Source organism: Convolutriloba macropyga, chromosome 1 (genome assembly GCF_964194025.1).
Source record: "Convolutriloba macropyga chromosome 1, txConMacr16.3, whole genome shotgun sequence".
Taxonomy (NCBI): Eukaryota; Metazoa; Xenacoelomorpha; order Acoela; family Convolutidae; genus Convolutriloba; species Convolutriloba macropyga.
The window spans coordinates 86,970,501-86,987,020 of NC_134468.1; the positions used below are offsets into that span (position 1 = coordinate 86,970,501).

A 16,520-nucleotide genomic window follows, 5' to 3' on the forward strand; every position below is an offset into this window, starting at 1 on the left:
AGCATTCAGTAACAAAGATTTGAATATATCAGTTTTAACGAGAATGATATGTAATTGACTTTAAAATACAACAGAATAATTAACTACACCATTCAGTTATGCTACAGTTTAAATCTCGTAAACTTTATCATAAGCACAGCTTTCAGATATTGAGAGGAGAACAATGGACCATCTTTTGAGCTCAGCAAAACCCAACAAAAAACTTTGTGAAAGGCACCTGACAAACTTAAAGAAGGTTTCGCTGAACTTCGCAGTATTTTCAATTTGTACTACTTCCTGTTTTGCTCAAAATCGGGAATGTTGGCAACATCTTTATCGTTGATATCGTGGAAATCATTGTTTAGCGCATCTTTTTCATTTGGAGCAACATTTTGTACGTTCAGCTCTTGGCCATTGCCAAATTTCTCATTGTTAACTTCGTTTTTATTGTAATCTCGTTTTTCACCCGGGGCAGCCTCATTAGCGTCGAAAAGTTGGTCATTTCGATCATTGTCGGGTTTCTGGTCTTCGATATTTGCTTCTATTGGTCTATCTTCCTCTTCCTCGTCGTCCTCCTCCTCCTCAGGAAGGTTGCGATCGCCTTCGGGTGCCCCAATCGGGAAGTCGAGATCATCTTTTCCGATATTTTCCGGTGCTTTCATTTTTGGTTCCTCCAGCAAATCTGGCTTTGGCTCACCTAAAAAATAATAAATTTCTTAAACAACTTTTAAAATTTTTTAATGGGGGGGGGGGGTTGGTTCACTTAAGGGATTTTCAGATCATTTAAAAGAGGCCATTTTAGGTACCTAAAATGATTTAAAGTTGGTCATTTCGATCGTTGTCGTGTTTCTGGTCTGTTCGGTGCACTTTTCATTTGACAGTTAGTAGAAACAGCGGCTAATTGAAATGAGTTCAGCTGATTAAAATTGTGAATGGAAGAGTAATTTAGATCACGCAAAACTCAAAAGAAGTTAAGGGCGAAAAACTCACTCGGAATTTCAAAAAGGTCAAGTAAAATTTAGCACAAAAGGACACGCGACTACAATTAGTACCGTTTGTAAGAAATTGAAATTTGTTATGTTCATATCGTTAAATCTGAAATTCATCGTGTTTTCACTTCTATTATCTAGATCAATTATGTCTCGCGGACCTAAACAATGTCCACGAAATGCTTGAGAATTACTTGAACAAGGTAAGTTATTTCGGATCTTTTCCGTTTGTGCCCCCCCGCTTAGTGGGTTTATATTATTTGCACCCCTAGACGCACGTGCCATATTTTGACATAATGATTTACTATGTAAAGGTAAGTGCTCTGTAATTGGAGGGGGGGGGGGGGTAACAGACTGGGGCACAAACGGAAAAGATCCGCAAATTCTAATTCCAATTTTATTGTGTCGTAACCTCGTTTGTAGAGTTGGGCATCTTGTTGAGCTACACCACCGTTGTTGATTCTATCTTCCATAGCTTTACGTTCCGCTTGACCCATAGGGGGTAAAAGGGCGCCCTGACCATCACCCGGAACGTGATCAACCTCAGCTGGGTTCTGAACGTGTTTGTCTTCGCCTGGAGCTCCAACTTGTTGGGGAGGCTGCATCACAGGAGGGTTAAGATCTACTTGGGGGGCAGCTGTAATACAACACAAGAGATGAAATACAACAAATGAAATTGCAAATGCTTGAATTTTCAATGATAGTCAAATTAAGCACGCCCAAAGCATAAAACATATCGGTCAAACAAGATAGTTGACGAAAAGTTAGCCGAAAAACGGGAAACGGGCTACTTTTAACCTGATATTTTTTTGTTTACAGCGATATCCGCGAGCCAAACTAGCGGGTAAAAAATTTAAAAGGAAAATTGGATAGCTAGTTGTTGCTCATTTATTACTAAAGACGTTTTCGGGTCTAAATTGGATCAATCAAGTTTCCGGTATTTAACTTAGACGTTTGGTGAATGATATCAATTTTAAATCTGCTAAAAGTGACATCCAGTTTTACAATGTTAAATTATGGGAGCGAGCATTGAAATTAAATTTCCTTTGTCTCCCGCCGCATTAACCAAATATTAGAAAATAAGGCCAAAGAATAGTAAATGATGTTAAGAAAATTTGAGTGATAAAGGATTAAGGAAACTATGTTACTCAAAAAACATTTTGCTGAAAAATCGACAAATCAGGTCCGGAATGATCCAACTCGTAAAATTGCAATTGGCATATTTTCCTTCTTAAATTTTTGAGATAAAATGGCGCCAAGCACAACTTATTTCAAACCGTTTTCTTTTGAAGTAGAGAATAAAATCACGAATACAAGCGTGCAATAAAATATGGCCTATTCACTGTTTCTACATATTACTGTACCCAAGTTTAAATAACCAAAAAATTGAACATTTTTTTTAAAAAAATGAGAATACCGGACTGAATTATGCGTTCGAATAAACTCCCGTTAACTTTCATCACATTGTAATGTTACAATGGAAATTGTTTGTTCAAACTGAGACAACTGTTTAGAGGAAAATAAATTAATAACTTTAGTGGTGCTTTAAAATGAAATAAGCAGATAACGTCGTCGAGAATATTGCGCTCGAGCAACAGGCAGAGCTCTGTTGTAGCATGTTTGAACAAGAGAGGTCAATGGTAGATCACTTTAGAGAGGGTGGGCAGGTGGACTAACATTACTAACGGGCTTAGAATAATGTCATAGGAGCTTATTCTTGGAGACCACTGGAAATTACTCTATAAATTGTAAAGCAGTTTTATGGATATCTAGATTGCTTACTACATAATAGTCACAAACTATAAGTTAATTATCGAGAAATGAGCCCATTATTCATACTGAAAATAGGTTTCAGCTCTGCAACAAGTAATGATCTTATATTTAACTCTACAGGGCTTACTTTAGACCTCAATTTTGATGAAATAAGCTCTTGAATTTTATTCCAAAAGAAGAGAAACCAATCAGAGCAAACAATTTAAAAAATTAGTTGCGATACTTTAGATTCGAATGTTAGTAACTTTAAACCAATTAGTCCGCTTAAATTTTGAATTTTTTCTTCTCAATAATATTTCAGCCAGAAAAAATTTTGTGAAGACCTCTGTCGGATTTATTTTCACAGCAAAAAACAGATGCAAACATACTCCTTGCATTTATAATTGTTCCGACCCATTTGTGGGGAAGGAACTATATACTCAAATGGGTTATACTCTCATCGTAGAGGGAGGAACTCTCATCGTAGAGAGTTCAGACTGGTATCATTAGAAAGCCCATCCAGCGTAGGATATGGAATGAATATTTTACTTTGATTTTCATTTTTTAAATGTAGTTATTGAGGTTTAAACTTTTGTGAATAGTAGTCGCAATTTCGTTGTTTTTATTCAAATTTCAAAATTCTTTACAACAATTTTATTTGTTTTACTTTTAGGGATAGAGGCGCCTTGTCGATTGGTTTTATCCGAGTCTTTTGGTAAACATTTTTCATACCACTTTTTTTTTAATATGCCGGACGTAGGTACCTAACATCCGCGGTCACAATCATTGAAACTTCTAAAAAAAAGCTTAGTTGTACTACATTTTCCAGTAGAAATCATCTGCAACTAAAATTTGAGGTTTTTCAAAAAAACAATAAGTGTACAAAACGCATCATTTATTTTTGGTTTACTGAAACAAATCATTTTGCAAACGTATCAAATATATAAATGCTTTTGTTGGACGCGCAGCAAAATCGGGACAAGAATTGGACACATCTTGGATTTTTACAACCAATGATTATTGGGATTATATTGGGGCGCGGTAGTCTTTCAAAATACTTTCGCTTTTTGGTGTTTTATGTTGACTACTGATGCGAATGATTTGAAATCAAAGCCCAATTGATGACCGCTCCTATTTACAACAAAGTGAGACCAAATGGATATTAAATATGTCTTCACAGAAAAGCCCATAGTTTTTATGCTTTTAACAATTTGTTTTTCTAAGCATGGAACGATTTCCTTTGTTTTGCCTTCAATTTTCAGCCTCCGTCTTTTGCCCTCAATTTTTTTGCCTTCATCAATTTTGCCCCCATCAATTTGCCTTCTTCTTTTGCAGCCTCGTGGTTTCCTCTTATTTGTAAATGAGTCAATTGGGTTCATTAAGAGCTACAAGTGAACCTATGCATTGCTTCCAGTTATTATCTAATACTTGTTTAAAGAAAATGTCAGTGAAATTTTGAAGTTTGCCATTTTTTCCTATTTCTGTTCACATTTAGCTTTTCTTGGATATTTGCCTATAATTGAGGTTGTTATTTGTTGAATTTTCAAAATATCGCATCAAAGGCAGCTTCAATTGGCATCGAAAGAATTTGCAGAAGAACATTTTTTAAGATTTCATTGAATAGATTACCCTTTTAACGGCTGCGAAACAGTTCCATCGCAAAAAGTTTTCTTATTTCAATCAATATTGTAGCTTGATCTTTGTAACGGCAGGTTGCATCCCCTTTCTAGTGAAGCAGAATCCAATCTTTAAGAAGCGTCTTATTTTCAACTAACGGTTTCTTGGCTTTGGTACTATGCATTTTCATGAGAAGTGTGAATTTTGGACTTTTGTCAATTTCTGAGTTTTTCTACTGTGGATGATGGCAGGTCTCAATTGCTTCCTAAGAAGTCCTTGTTAATGAGCCGAGTTGATACTCATTGGTTTGAAGTTTGAAATTGCTTCTTGGTCAGGTCAATTGCTTCGTAAAGTCAATTGCTTCCTACAGGTCTCAATTGCTTTCTAAGAAGTCCTTGTTAATGAGCCGAGTTGATACTCATTGGTTTGAAATTTGAAATTGCTTCTTTTCAAAAAAGAAACGTATTTTTAAACTTTGCGCTTTTGGCTCTTCTTTATCATCTTGTTACCGAGTCTCATCATTGACAGGACTCATATCTTACCTAATGAATTACAAGTTAACTTGTTTAGTTCAGGTTTTAACTGATTCCATTTTTTGTTATTCAGTTTTTTTTATATATATAGACATCGAGTTTTGGTCGTGATTAATGTTTGCTGTTATTTGATTTTTATGTTTGTCTTGTTCAATACGCTCATATATGGCAAGTTTCATCGGCTCTCTAATCAAGCAACATTTTTTGACTTATTTGTTTGTTGAACAATATGTGAATTTTCGGACAATTTTTATCTCTTCCTCATTTGGTATACAATTAAATCAAAACGTGGATGATCGGGGTTGGAACATTACGTGCGAACGCACACTACGGCACCTCCCTGTTATTCTATACCTTTGGTACTATTGGTTTCATTGACAGCGTGTGGCGGGGCCGTAACAGCTAAAACGTAATAATTCGGTAATAATTCTGTTAAGGTCTCTATTGGAATATTTCGCAGAAAAATATAGATGCAAACATATTGCTTGCATTTACAATTATTCTATACCTTTGGTACTATTTGTTTCATTCACAGCATGTGGTGGGGCCGTAACAGCTAAAACGTAAAAACTCAGTAATAATTCTGTTAAGGCCTCTGCTGGATTTAGATTCGCATAAAAATATAGATGCAAACATACTGCTTGCATTTACAATTATTCTATACCTTTGGTACTATTTGTTTCATTCACAGCGTGTGGCGGGGCCGTAACAGCTAAAACGTAAAAATGTGTTAACTAGATACAGCCTTTCTAGTGGGATTAGAAAAATTCAAAACAATCTCAGGGTAAGACTTATCGCCAAAGTATAGAAGATACCCGGGACACACGTTAATGAAATAAAGTCAAGCAGGTTCAATTAATTAGAAATAAATTAAGAACCGTTTTCTTTTCCATGGTCTTCAAGGTTCAGTACCGATGCCGAATTATTAATTAGTGAAATTACGTAAAACACATTCAACATACCAGTACATTGCCGGAAACTTGATTGGTTTACAAAATATTATTTAAAACTGCGAGCTATCTTGATGGGATTTCATAGTTTCGGATTTGATTGGATCGAAACAATACATTATTGATTCATCTAAGAGGATCCAGGATTAGTATATACCAAATAACATTAGACATGGCAACTTATTAGACCAATGTTCAAGAAGCGGGCATCTAAAACTGTGCTTGATCGGTTATCCGGTTCCATTTTTTATTTCGTTTCTCTTTATTGACTCTGTTCATTTTAGATTGCTTTGGAGAGCAACTGTCGTCTCAAATCACTTTGAACAGAATGTGAGAAGAGTGAAACTCAAAATATGCAAAGGATATGCAGAGGTAAACGCCTAACCTGAAGAAATATGGAAACGACCCGATGGAGAGAGTTTACCATCATAACCGACATAAATAACCTCCCAAATGATCATACTAATCACTATAAAACAATAATAGGAAAAAAAGTGGGAAAGTCTGACACCAAAAATTGATGCAGCATCTGATGAAATTTTTTTGACAAACTGCGACTCCAAAACAACCATTGACAACAAACATTGCGATAGGATTAGTTCTGAATCATTAAATAACTGCCAATTGTCAAGAAGGTCAACAAAAAGAGAGGACAACAATATAGAGAAAAGTGAGGAAAGGGAAAAAATGAAAGACAACGTCAAAAATACAAATCTCTGCAAAATTATCCACAAAACGCTACTTCCGAACTATTATTCTGAGCAAAACACTTATTACTTCTTGTGCTAAAAAAAATCAACCAACCAGATGCAGGCAAAAACATTAAACAAGGAACTAAAAAAACCTGGAAATTAGAAACTATTATTTCAGTGAAAAGTGCCCTATCTAGCCTTCAGTAAAAACTATAGGGAGAAGCACAAATTCAGAAGAAATAGGCAGAAAAACTTCAAAACAGACAGAAATCGGCCAAAAATTTGCTAAAAATTACTAAATTATCTGAAATAAAAACAACTAAAAAGTAATACCAAATACATCAAAAGGCATTCAAAACAGCTAGAACAACCAACTTGATCCGAACTCCACAAATGTCATAAAAATCTAAAAAAGAATGAAAAAACTTAAAAAAGCGTTCAAAATGATGACAAAATAGTAAAATTTGCTTCAGATGGCCAAGAAGGCTTCCAAACCCATTTTTACTAGTTGACATTAAACAAAGACCTTGAACTAAAAAGTTGGAGTGTAAACTAAAAAACTGCTTTGAAAATGCCGCAAGTATTAGAATATTTTCCTCGCTTAACAAAATTTTTTCACAACTTTTCTCGTTCTCTTTCGACATGAACAGAAAATCACTCCTCTCTCTGCTCTTCAAGTTTCTAAATCAATTTGACCTGAGCACTTTGTTTTAACGCATTTCACATCCTGTTTTGAAAACACTCGAACAAAATTACCGATCAAAAAACTCTCCAGCAATGATCCTCTTCGAGTTGCGAAACAGGCCCGCTATAGCCGGTGAGGGCGGCTATTGACAAAAAAAATGAAAGGTTGTTTTCTGTTGCTGCGTTTAAAAACAAACAGGAGGATCGCATTATTCTGTGCATAGCTATAGCTCAGTTCCCACATCCTCATTTGTCAGCTTACTTATGCATTAGACTAAAGTTTTATATCTCAGGAAGGTGTAGCAAAAATGATAACTTTCTTCAAATATTTCGAAAAATAGGTCATGGAAAATCTATCGTTTCAGTTTTTCTCATATAAAAACTGAACCTTCTGAAAAATTCGTGATTGGCGCCACAAGACTCAAATAAATTCGAGATACGGAAAATCGGTTCATTTTATTCACTCCTATTGATTTAACTCCGCATATGCCCCCATATCGTTTAATCCCTCTGTCATTTCACTGCCAATTAGTAGTCGACCTTACAGGCACGTTTTAACATGATTAAGCGGATAACTTAATTCCATGTTCGGTTGTGATAGTTTCATATCAAGTCCGACGGGTCACTGGGTCCTACGATGCATGGCCAAGTGATTATTTTACTTATTTGAGAGGAGGGTTAAATGATATGGGGTGAATATATTGGGGTGAAATGTATAGGGTGTTAATTAGATGTGAAAAAGCGGGACACCTGTAAAATTGTCCTCATGAGCACTCCAATCACATTAGATTACAAAAACAATTAGAAGACAGTGCATTTTTAAAAAGTGATTCAAAACAACTATGCGCCTATCAAAAACAGCTATTATTATTATAAATTTTAGCAGATAACATTTTTAAGAAAAAAAGACAAATTATTTTCAAGACTTAAGTCAAAATATTTTTAAAAAAGTTGCGTGCTTCAATCAAATCGATTAATGGCTATGAAGAGACAAAAAACTTAGCACTCAGAAACTGAATAGCTATATTTCTTAGACAAGAAAGATATCAGGGCGCAACTAGGAAGTGATCTTTCCATTTTTTCAACTGAACGGGTCCTAGAAGACAGCCTCAATATAAAACCTTAAACTCATTGAGCCACACATCAGATACAGCTGTTAAAAAATAAGAACACCATTTCGCAAAGCAAGAGTACCCGGAGGCCGTAAAACAACCCCTCATCACGTTGAAAAAAGATATTACTCAATGATTGAAAATGTCCTGATTGAAAAGACTTGAAATTAAGCTTTTTTGAGTAAGTTTTTTTGGAGCCATAAATATGGAGTCAATGAGCAAGACAAATTACTAAAACGGTATAATCGATGCTGAAAATCGGCAAAAATAATACAAAAACTTAGTTTCATTTTTCGCAAAAACGGTCCTAAAAAACTCAAAAAATATAGGTCCGATTAAGCTACGCTATTGATTGCAAAAGCTATCCAAATATTTTTAGCCAGCGAAATTGTTCACATGGAGGACTTGATAGAAAGCTTGCTAAAAGTGAGGAAAACGTGTCTAAATTGGGAATCAAGGTTTGTAATGCACAGAAAATTAATCTTACTAAGCAGTATCTATAACCCTGCACTCTTTGAATTTTTATAGTTCGATAGCAGATATTTTCATTATTTATATTTTCTTAACATTCTCGAAAAATCAAGAACAAATAATAAAAAGCTACGGAGAGATCGAGTACTATTGGCCGTCGAGTACGCAATACTATTGCAAAATGATCAGATTCTACAACGAGTTTAAAAACGGAGAAAATGATCTAAAAAACGATGATAATATGCTCAAAAGTCGGGGGAAAAATTGTCGCAAGCATGATTTTCGAAACCTTATAGCGAATTATATTTTTAAGCATCTGAATTCTAGAGTTTAAAAAGACGCCCTCGAAAAAGTAAAGTCGAAAAAATTGGAAACAGGTCTGGCAAAAATTTTGTAACTGTGTGGAACGAATGAGGCGAGGAGTAAAGAAATCAATTCGCCCAACCCCTCTTGAAATTACAGATTATTATCACTTGAATTATCCCAGATTATTAAGCGAATATTATCACTTGAAATTTTTAATTTAGACCTTATAATAAACAGCTGTAAAGGTTATAGGGTAATCAATCGGTTACTAGTCCAAAACACAAAACACGAATTTTCTGTGCTTCACAGAGGGGAGAAGGGTAATTTTTTTAAAAGAGAAAACTAAAACATTGCACCTTTAATAGCTTCTAAGTTCCGTGTTATGTTGTTAACTAATACAGCTTTGTTTGTAGCTGTTATGTTTATTTTGCTTGCATTCAAGGCCTTGTTGTGAGATGCTATGGCATGTTTAGTTGCGTTCCTACCAACTGTTTGAGAAGAATTGGCTAAAACATGTAGAAATGAGCTGAACAAAGTTGGATAAATTTTTCAAACGTTCCGTATTTTTGCAAATTTCCCGGAAGTAGAAACCTAAAAAATGCTAACACAATCTCCTCAAACACCAAAGAGGACTTGTCTTACTTCCTCTTCTAATGAGAGTGCTCTGAAACCAAAATTTTGCCGGTGTCTTGCTAATTCATCTCGACAATTAACCAAAATTCCATCACCTAATTTTGACAAATATAGAAGCAATGCGGCGAGGAGTAAAGAAAACAGTTCTTGAACTCCCCCCCCCACCCCCGTTGATTATCACCATGTGCAATTTTAACTTTACGCCTCATAATAGTATATAACAACTGTAAAGGCTATAGGCTAATCAATCAATTACCAGCCCAAAACACTTAGTTTGGGCCACTCAGTCTCTGTGATGAGAGCACACATTTTGTTTGTTTCACGGAGGGTAGAGGGGCAAGTTTTTTAAAGGGAAAAAGTTAACATTATTGCACCTTTAATAGCTGTTACGTTGCGTGTCATGTTGCTAGCTAATACAGCTTTGTTTGTAGCTGTCATGTTTATCTTGCTGGAATTCAAGGCATCTTTGTGAGATATTATGACATGTTTAGTTGCGTTCCTACCACCTGTTTGAGAAGAATTGGCTAAAACAGGAGGGAATGGGCTGAACACTTTTGGAAGAAACCTGGTTAGATTGTTACTGTATTGATAGTTCAAAGGGTTGGGCAGATACAACAAGGATTAAGGTTGACCATTTCTGGTCATACAATGTTAATGAAATATTATCTAATTTATTGTTCATTTCCCACTACAATCCTCGCATAATTTCATCAGAAATAATGTACGATTCTGTTATGACTAAAAGGGAAGAACTAATTATGATCGTCAACAAAGGGATAGGGTAATAGAAAGCTGCTTTCTTAGAGTGAACTTATGAATTACTATTACAAAAAATTGGTTCCAACGCTCTCACCCAATTAATGCGAGATTCAGCTAAATTTCTCAACCAAATTCGTTCGGCTAAACTTGTCAGTCCCATAAAGTTGCAACGCTATCGAACGTTTCAAAGGTCAAAGTTCAAATTTAATACACGCAGAGATCATCACTTAGTTGTTCATTTGCATATCGGGAGTTTTTCGAACATTCGCTTGCGTTCCAGACGTTATGAGACTAACTAAACTAGCGCACCTTTTCAGTGGCGTTGAAAACCTATCTGATTGCAACGTTGTGTCTTCGGAAAAAAAATCGTCCGTCCATGAGAAGTTGAAATAATAAAAAATGTTCGAAAAGCATGCAACACGTTCAATCATAACCGACCAACGTCGAGCGAATTGCTCTCAAACGACCGGCGAGCGGTTGGCTTTGTCAGTAGCTAGCCACGGGGGGGGGGGGGGTGCACCAGGGGTCAGATGGGGGTGCACTGGGTGTCTGATGGGGGAGGGGGGTCAACCTCTACGAACCGCCCTTCACACCATAAGTATAAGTCTCCAAAACAGTTTCTGTGAATCGCATACTTGGAGACTAGTGAGCTGAAAGGCTCTAAGAGAACTTAATGCCCCCAGGGCGCTACTCGTTTATCCCGTTTTTTAGGACGAAAAGTCAAATGGGTCAGATGAAAAATCGGTCACGCGAAAAATCGCATAAAAAAAGACCAACAGGACTAATATAATTGCTACAAACTTCGTTTGAGAGCAATTAACTATTAACTTTGTTTGAGAACAATTAATGAAGCATGAAACGTTTTTTTGCCTTTATAAATTGCCTCAAACGAACGTTTCAAAAGCATCCGAACAGTTGAATGGTCAAAGTTCAAACTTAATTAATGCATGCAGAGAAAAATCTAATAAAATCAAACTTAATGACGAAAAACTGACATCAAAATGACCAAATGGATGTCCATTTGAACGTTTTCGGACGTTCACTTGCGTTGCAACTTCATGGAGTCTACAGTCTATAGCTCCATTCCGTTTGTCTTTCTGCATGCCTTAATTTTGGACATTTGAATTCTGTCGCGCCGCAAACTTTGAAACATTTGCCCATTCAGTATTCCAGGGCGCGTTATACAGAAGGGACATGTAATAGGTCCATTTGTTTGACAAAATTTAACTAATAATAGTTGCCTGATGAACAGCACATAGCAGCATTTTCGAGACTATAAGGGTTGTGAAACGAACAAAAAGTGAAAAAAATGAATTGAAGGGGAACACGATGGGGTAGTAATAGGTACCTTGACTAGTTTCACTGAATTCACTTCTAGTTGTCAATATTCTGGGTAGTATAGTTGAGAATGCTAAAGCAAAAACAAGTCCAGATGAGGATGTGCAACACAACTTCTTAAGGGAAATTTTATCAATATATGGTTAAAAAAATTTTGGAGAACAATTTCCAAGCGTTAAGCCAACACATCAGTAGATACCATTTTAACAAGTTAAAGTATAAAATTATTACAACTCAATTTGTGAAGAAATAAAAAAAGTTGTGGGTTCTCCAGCGAAAAGTAGAGTTGATATCGATTAATAGTTAAATAATATATGATAATTTGGCTAATGAATGAATGGTCGCCTGTCTTACAAATAAGAGCATAAGGAGCAAACTTGTGATATATTTTCCTAAAAACCCTAGGCATGAAACGTAAAAATAACTCATGTTGAATAAGAAAAGCGCCACAATTAACCGTATAAAGCTCCGTCATAGCAGTTTCAGTTAAATGTACGAATGATAAGTAGATGGAAACTTCTATCCCCGCGACTAACATGTGATTCACTTCCAGACAGCAATAACGACCCCAAAATTTGTTCAAATCGATTAGTCGTTATGAACAGCTCTCACTTAAAAAACAGTCAATTCAGACCCAAATATTGCAGACAAAAGTTCCAGTTGAAATAAGTCATAGTAAATGTATAGTCAGTCAAACCAAATAAGATTCATTAATTTCACAGCAAATAATCGGTGCTTTCTTATAACTGTTATCAGTTTTAAAGAACTTTCAACTTTTCTGTATCTTATACGATAATGGGTATGAGATTTGTCATTAACGGAACCTCGATATGAAAAGTGACTAGTCTCTAGGTAACTTAAAAAATAAACAAAAAAATATGGAACATTTTCTAAAAAAAAACAGCTCCCAAATAGAGCTCGATTTTTTTTTATAGTAAACTTCCCAACTAGTTTTTTATCGCCTTTGGTCTATCAAAACACAAATTTGATTCATTTTTTGCCCGGAAATACCATTTTGAATTAATATTTTTATAGAAAAATCTTAATTTGAAGAAAAATTAAATTAAAAGTGAACAAAATCATGCCAAATGTCCCGTGTTCACACAAAACTTCAATCTTCGATAACTCCTCAAAAAAATGAAATTAAAAACATAGCTGGCAGATTAACAGAAAATAGCCGCAATAGCTTCGTAGATCTGCAGTCTCAAAAAACAGTAACATAGCTGGCAGATTGCCAGAAAATAGCCGCAATAGATTTGTAGATCGGCAGTCTAAAAAAACAGTAAAAAAGACAGACCAAAAAAATTCGTCTTTTCATTGAAGGCTGATCTGTTATATTTTGATTAAAAATCTGTAAGATATTGTTGCCTCTATTAGCTGATCTGAAATAACCTTCATTTAGAGTGACACACACCCATTTGAACTTATCTCTTTGAATTAAAGTAAATAAAAGTCTATTTCAAAGTGAGGAAGTCATTTTTGAGAGTGAGGTAAGTCAAGTGTGACCAAAAATTTAATCACGCGCAAGAACAAAAAAACTCGCTCCACTAAGAGCGAAAAATGACGTCACACATGCACTTCAGTTGAAAGTACATGAACAAATGAACAAAAAGCACGGACTATGAATGGATTGGAAAAACCACTTAGAAAAAAAATCCGATCCAAAAAATCGAAAAAACTGTAAAAATCAAAGTGAAATTGCCGCATGTGAACAAAAAACCACTAGCGAGAAAGCGAATTTTTGTTCAAACACGGTTTTCTCACTCTACTTTAAAATTAGAGCAAAAAATATTCACGCCGCAAAGCCACTCGCTTTTTTGCTCCATTTCCTGTTTCGGCGTGACCAAAATCACTACTCCAATTTGACTTCAAAAATCATGAAAATGTGTGAACAGATCTTAAAAAAAAAGACAGCGCCCCAATACACTTCAAATTCTTTGAATTGTAAAAACCAAGAGAAGGCCAATAATAGCCCCAGCTATCGCTGTGCGGCTATTAAAAAATGTTTTCAATTTTGAATTCTACGCTGGACGAGCTATCGATCGGCCAAAATTGTCTGAACAAAAAAACCCATTTGAGTATATAGTTACTACTCCCCCCCCCCCCTACACAAGTGGGGTCGGAACAAAAAATAGCCGGATTATTGTAAGTAAAATTAATTCTTAAGATATACAGTACAGGTCGCTGGGGTCATTTTAGGTATCCCATTTACCCCAAAGTGAAAAAGATCAGAATTCAAAACAGGTTCAGAAACAAACAGTCACGATCTTACCTTTTCTCTCATATAATTTCAGTGGAGCTTTTTTAGCATCTAAATAGCATACTAAATTACAAAACGTCTGCAGTGAGAAGAAAGCAGAGAAACCACAACAATTCTATAAACAAGTACCCCACAACCGTGAACAACTTACAAAAACTTGACAATTTAATAATTTGATCTGTCATTTGCTTCCATAGATTCAATTAAAACCCTCCGATCTGTTTCTTATCATTTCGTTTTTTTTTTTCATCATTTAAAGGCTATACTCTCAATTTGTAATGGATAGAATAACGCACATTTGCTTTTCAGAAAACCTTACGAACAAGAAATTTTTCACACTAGACAGAGGGGAGGGGGCAGATCTCAATACTCATTTAATTATTTACACCTTTCAAGATAGACCTTGAAAGTAAAACCCTGTTTTAGGAAGCAATGACAGAACAAACACTCTTAGCCTGACATCATACATCTTAATAAAAAGCGTACCGCTACGAGCTCATTTATTTATTGCTTTCTGAGAATCATCTGAAAAATGCGTAATCACATGACTAGTAATTACCTCCATTAAATTCGTTAGGGTTCAGTCCTCTATTACCAACAACAGCATCTTGTTGTACTGGACCCGCATTACCATGCACTCTGGCAGCTTCTGCACTTTCGTCTTTGTTCACGACTAGCTCCTGTCCCCTCCAATTTTGAGGAACTTTGGCAATATCGTTCGCGGAACTGTCAATATCTGGCTTTTGTTCAGCTTTTCGAGGAATTTCGGCTGCTGGTGGGTTGATTACAGGTTCCTGATTTTCAACCTTTGGTTGTATTTGCGCATTTTGATCGAAAACTGGCGGCCTTCCATTGTTATCGACGACTGGTTGTTGCTGTTGTTTGTCTAAATACAAAGCATTGTTTCGATTTTGTCCGTTTAGAGCCAATTGCTGCTGATAATTTTGAGGCATATTTGGATTATTGAAAGGCAATTGATTATTCATACCATTCGGGTTGTTCGCGAACCCTGCCGCAAACTGTTGCTGGTTCAATTGTGGATTACCTCCAAAGTTTTGGGCTCCAGGTTGGTTTCCAGGTTGGTTGAACTGGTTGGGAATTATCATAGGTTGCCCCTGGCCCTGAGCCAATGGCTGACCCACCCCAATGGGCACTCGTTGACCTTGACCCTGTCCCTGGGCTCTCAGCATGAGCTGTTGCAACTCAGTCTCTCTCTGGGTCAACTTGCTCTGCAGCATCTCAATCTGTGACGTCATCTGAAGTCTCTCAGAGGATGCCTTGTCAGCCTGAAGTTGCATGTTGTTGATGCTCTGGATGTTGGCATTCTTTTCACCTACGCATTGAGATACACTTATACTGAGTTTATCAACATTTTCAATACAACTTTCTTTCTCACTTCGACATCCCTCTAATTCTTCGTAGTATTGTTGGCATGTCCGTTCCTTCTGGCTGTGCTGATTGGCCATGGACTCCATTTGGAACTTGACCTGTTGCAGTTCATTCTTCACCTTTTCATTCTCACTCTTTTCCTTGTTCAGATCCAGTTGCAGTCCCTTCTGAATCGCGTCCAGTTCTTTTTCCACCTGCTTGGCTCTTTGCCGGCTGATTGATATGTCTCTCTCTAGCACGCCCTGTACTTGCTTGTTACTGTAATGTTGGTACAAAAGGGCCAATGTAAGCAGCACTAGAAGTAATGATAGCAATTTGGGCAAATTGGGGTTTTGTCGAGTCGACAAAGGTGTATACATCATTAAGTTGCTATGTGTTGATAACTTTATTGCGATATCGCCGCTTTTTCCCGAAATTGAATTGCGTTGACGCCCCAGCGCGAAAACGAAGATTTAAATGTGCTCAAAAAACAAAACGTTCGAGCTCATATAACTAAACTGAAACCATGCAAAATAAGATGAAGCTTATAAAATTAAACAAAAAGTATACAAAATATTGAAAAAGTATACTTTATATGCGGTATAGTTGAGAGCTATCTCCGCGTTGAAAAAGAGCTTCTAAAATGTTTGCATTATTAATCTCAGTTGGTGTTAGTCGTTCATAGCACACGATTTATAGTGTAGTACTTTCAACCGACCAAGTAACATTTGCACAGTCCAATGTGTGCTGTTTTATTAATTTTTCAGGCCACGCTTTTGCGGATGATAATAAACAAGTTAGCATGCAAAACCAAAACTCAAATATATCTCAATGTAGTTTTTTAATAATGCCGTCAGCTTAGCTGGTTTCTACAGGTGAAGAAAAAGAGACTGTATTTAATACATTGAGTAAAAATAAATTTTAAAAAAACGCATACCAGACAGTTAAAAGGAGAGAAGTAAACAAGCCTAGTCGCGAGAACAATGAAGGCATTGATGATATTCCAATTTTGAAAGCATCATTGCTCATTTGGACTCCACATGGTTTTCAAGAGCATAGATTACTAGCGCCATCTTT

The 16,520-nt window shown here is 36.1% G+C and overlaps 1 protein-coding gene across 20 annotated transcripts; it reads right to left on the reverse strand.

Moving 5' to 3' along the window:
• Nucleotides 1–4: 4 nt before the first annotated feature.
• On the reverse strand, nucleotides 5–16,174 carry LOC142343942 (uncharacterized). 20 transcript variants are annotated; one of them, XM_075395397.1, is made up of 11 exons: nucleotides 15,064–16,174; nucleotides 14,635–14,961; nucleotides 14,088–14,126; nucleotides 11,826–11,888; nucleotides 10,093–10,242; nucleotides 9,442–9,591; nucleotides 5,535–5,582; nucleotides 5,379–5,426; nucleotides 5,225–5,272; nucleotides 1,381–1,605; nucleotides 5–676 (listed from the first exon to the last, which is right to left on the reverse strand). In XM_075395397.1, the coding sequence occupies exons 1-11, from the start codon at nucleotides 15,824–15,826 to the stop codon at nucleotides 270–272; spliced, it is 2,268 nt and encodes a 755-aa protein (XP_075251512.1). In that variant the 5' UTR covers nucleotides 15,827–16,174; the 3' UTR covers nucleotides 5–269. The 20 variants fall into 20 exon arrangements, with proteins under 20 accessions (XP_075251512.1, XP_075251529.1, XP_075251498.1 ...); XM_075395414.1 differs by having other exon boundaries at nucleotides 15,121–16,172; XM_075395383.1 differs by having other exon boundaries at nucleotides 14,635–15,408; nucleotides 15,472–16,171.
• Nucleotides 16,175–16,520: the final 346 nt, after the last annotated feature.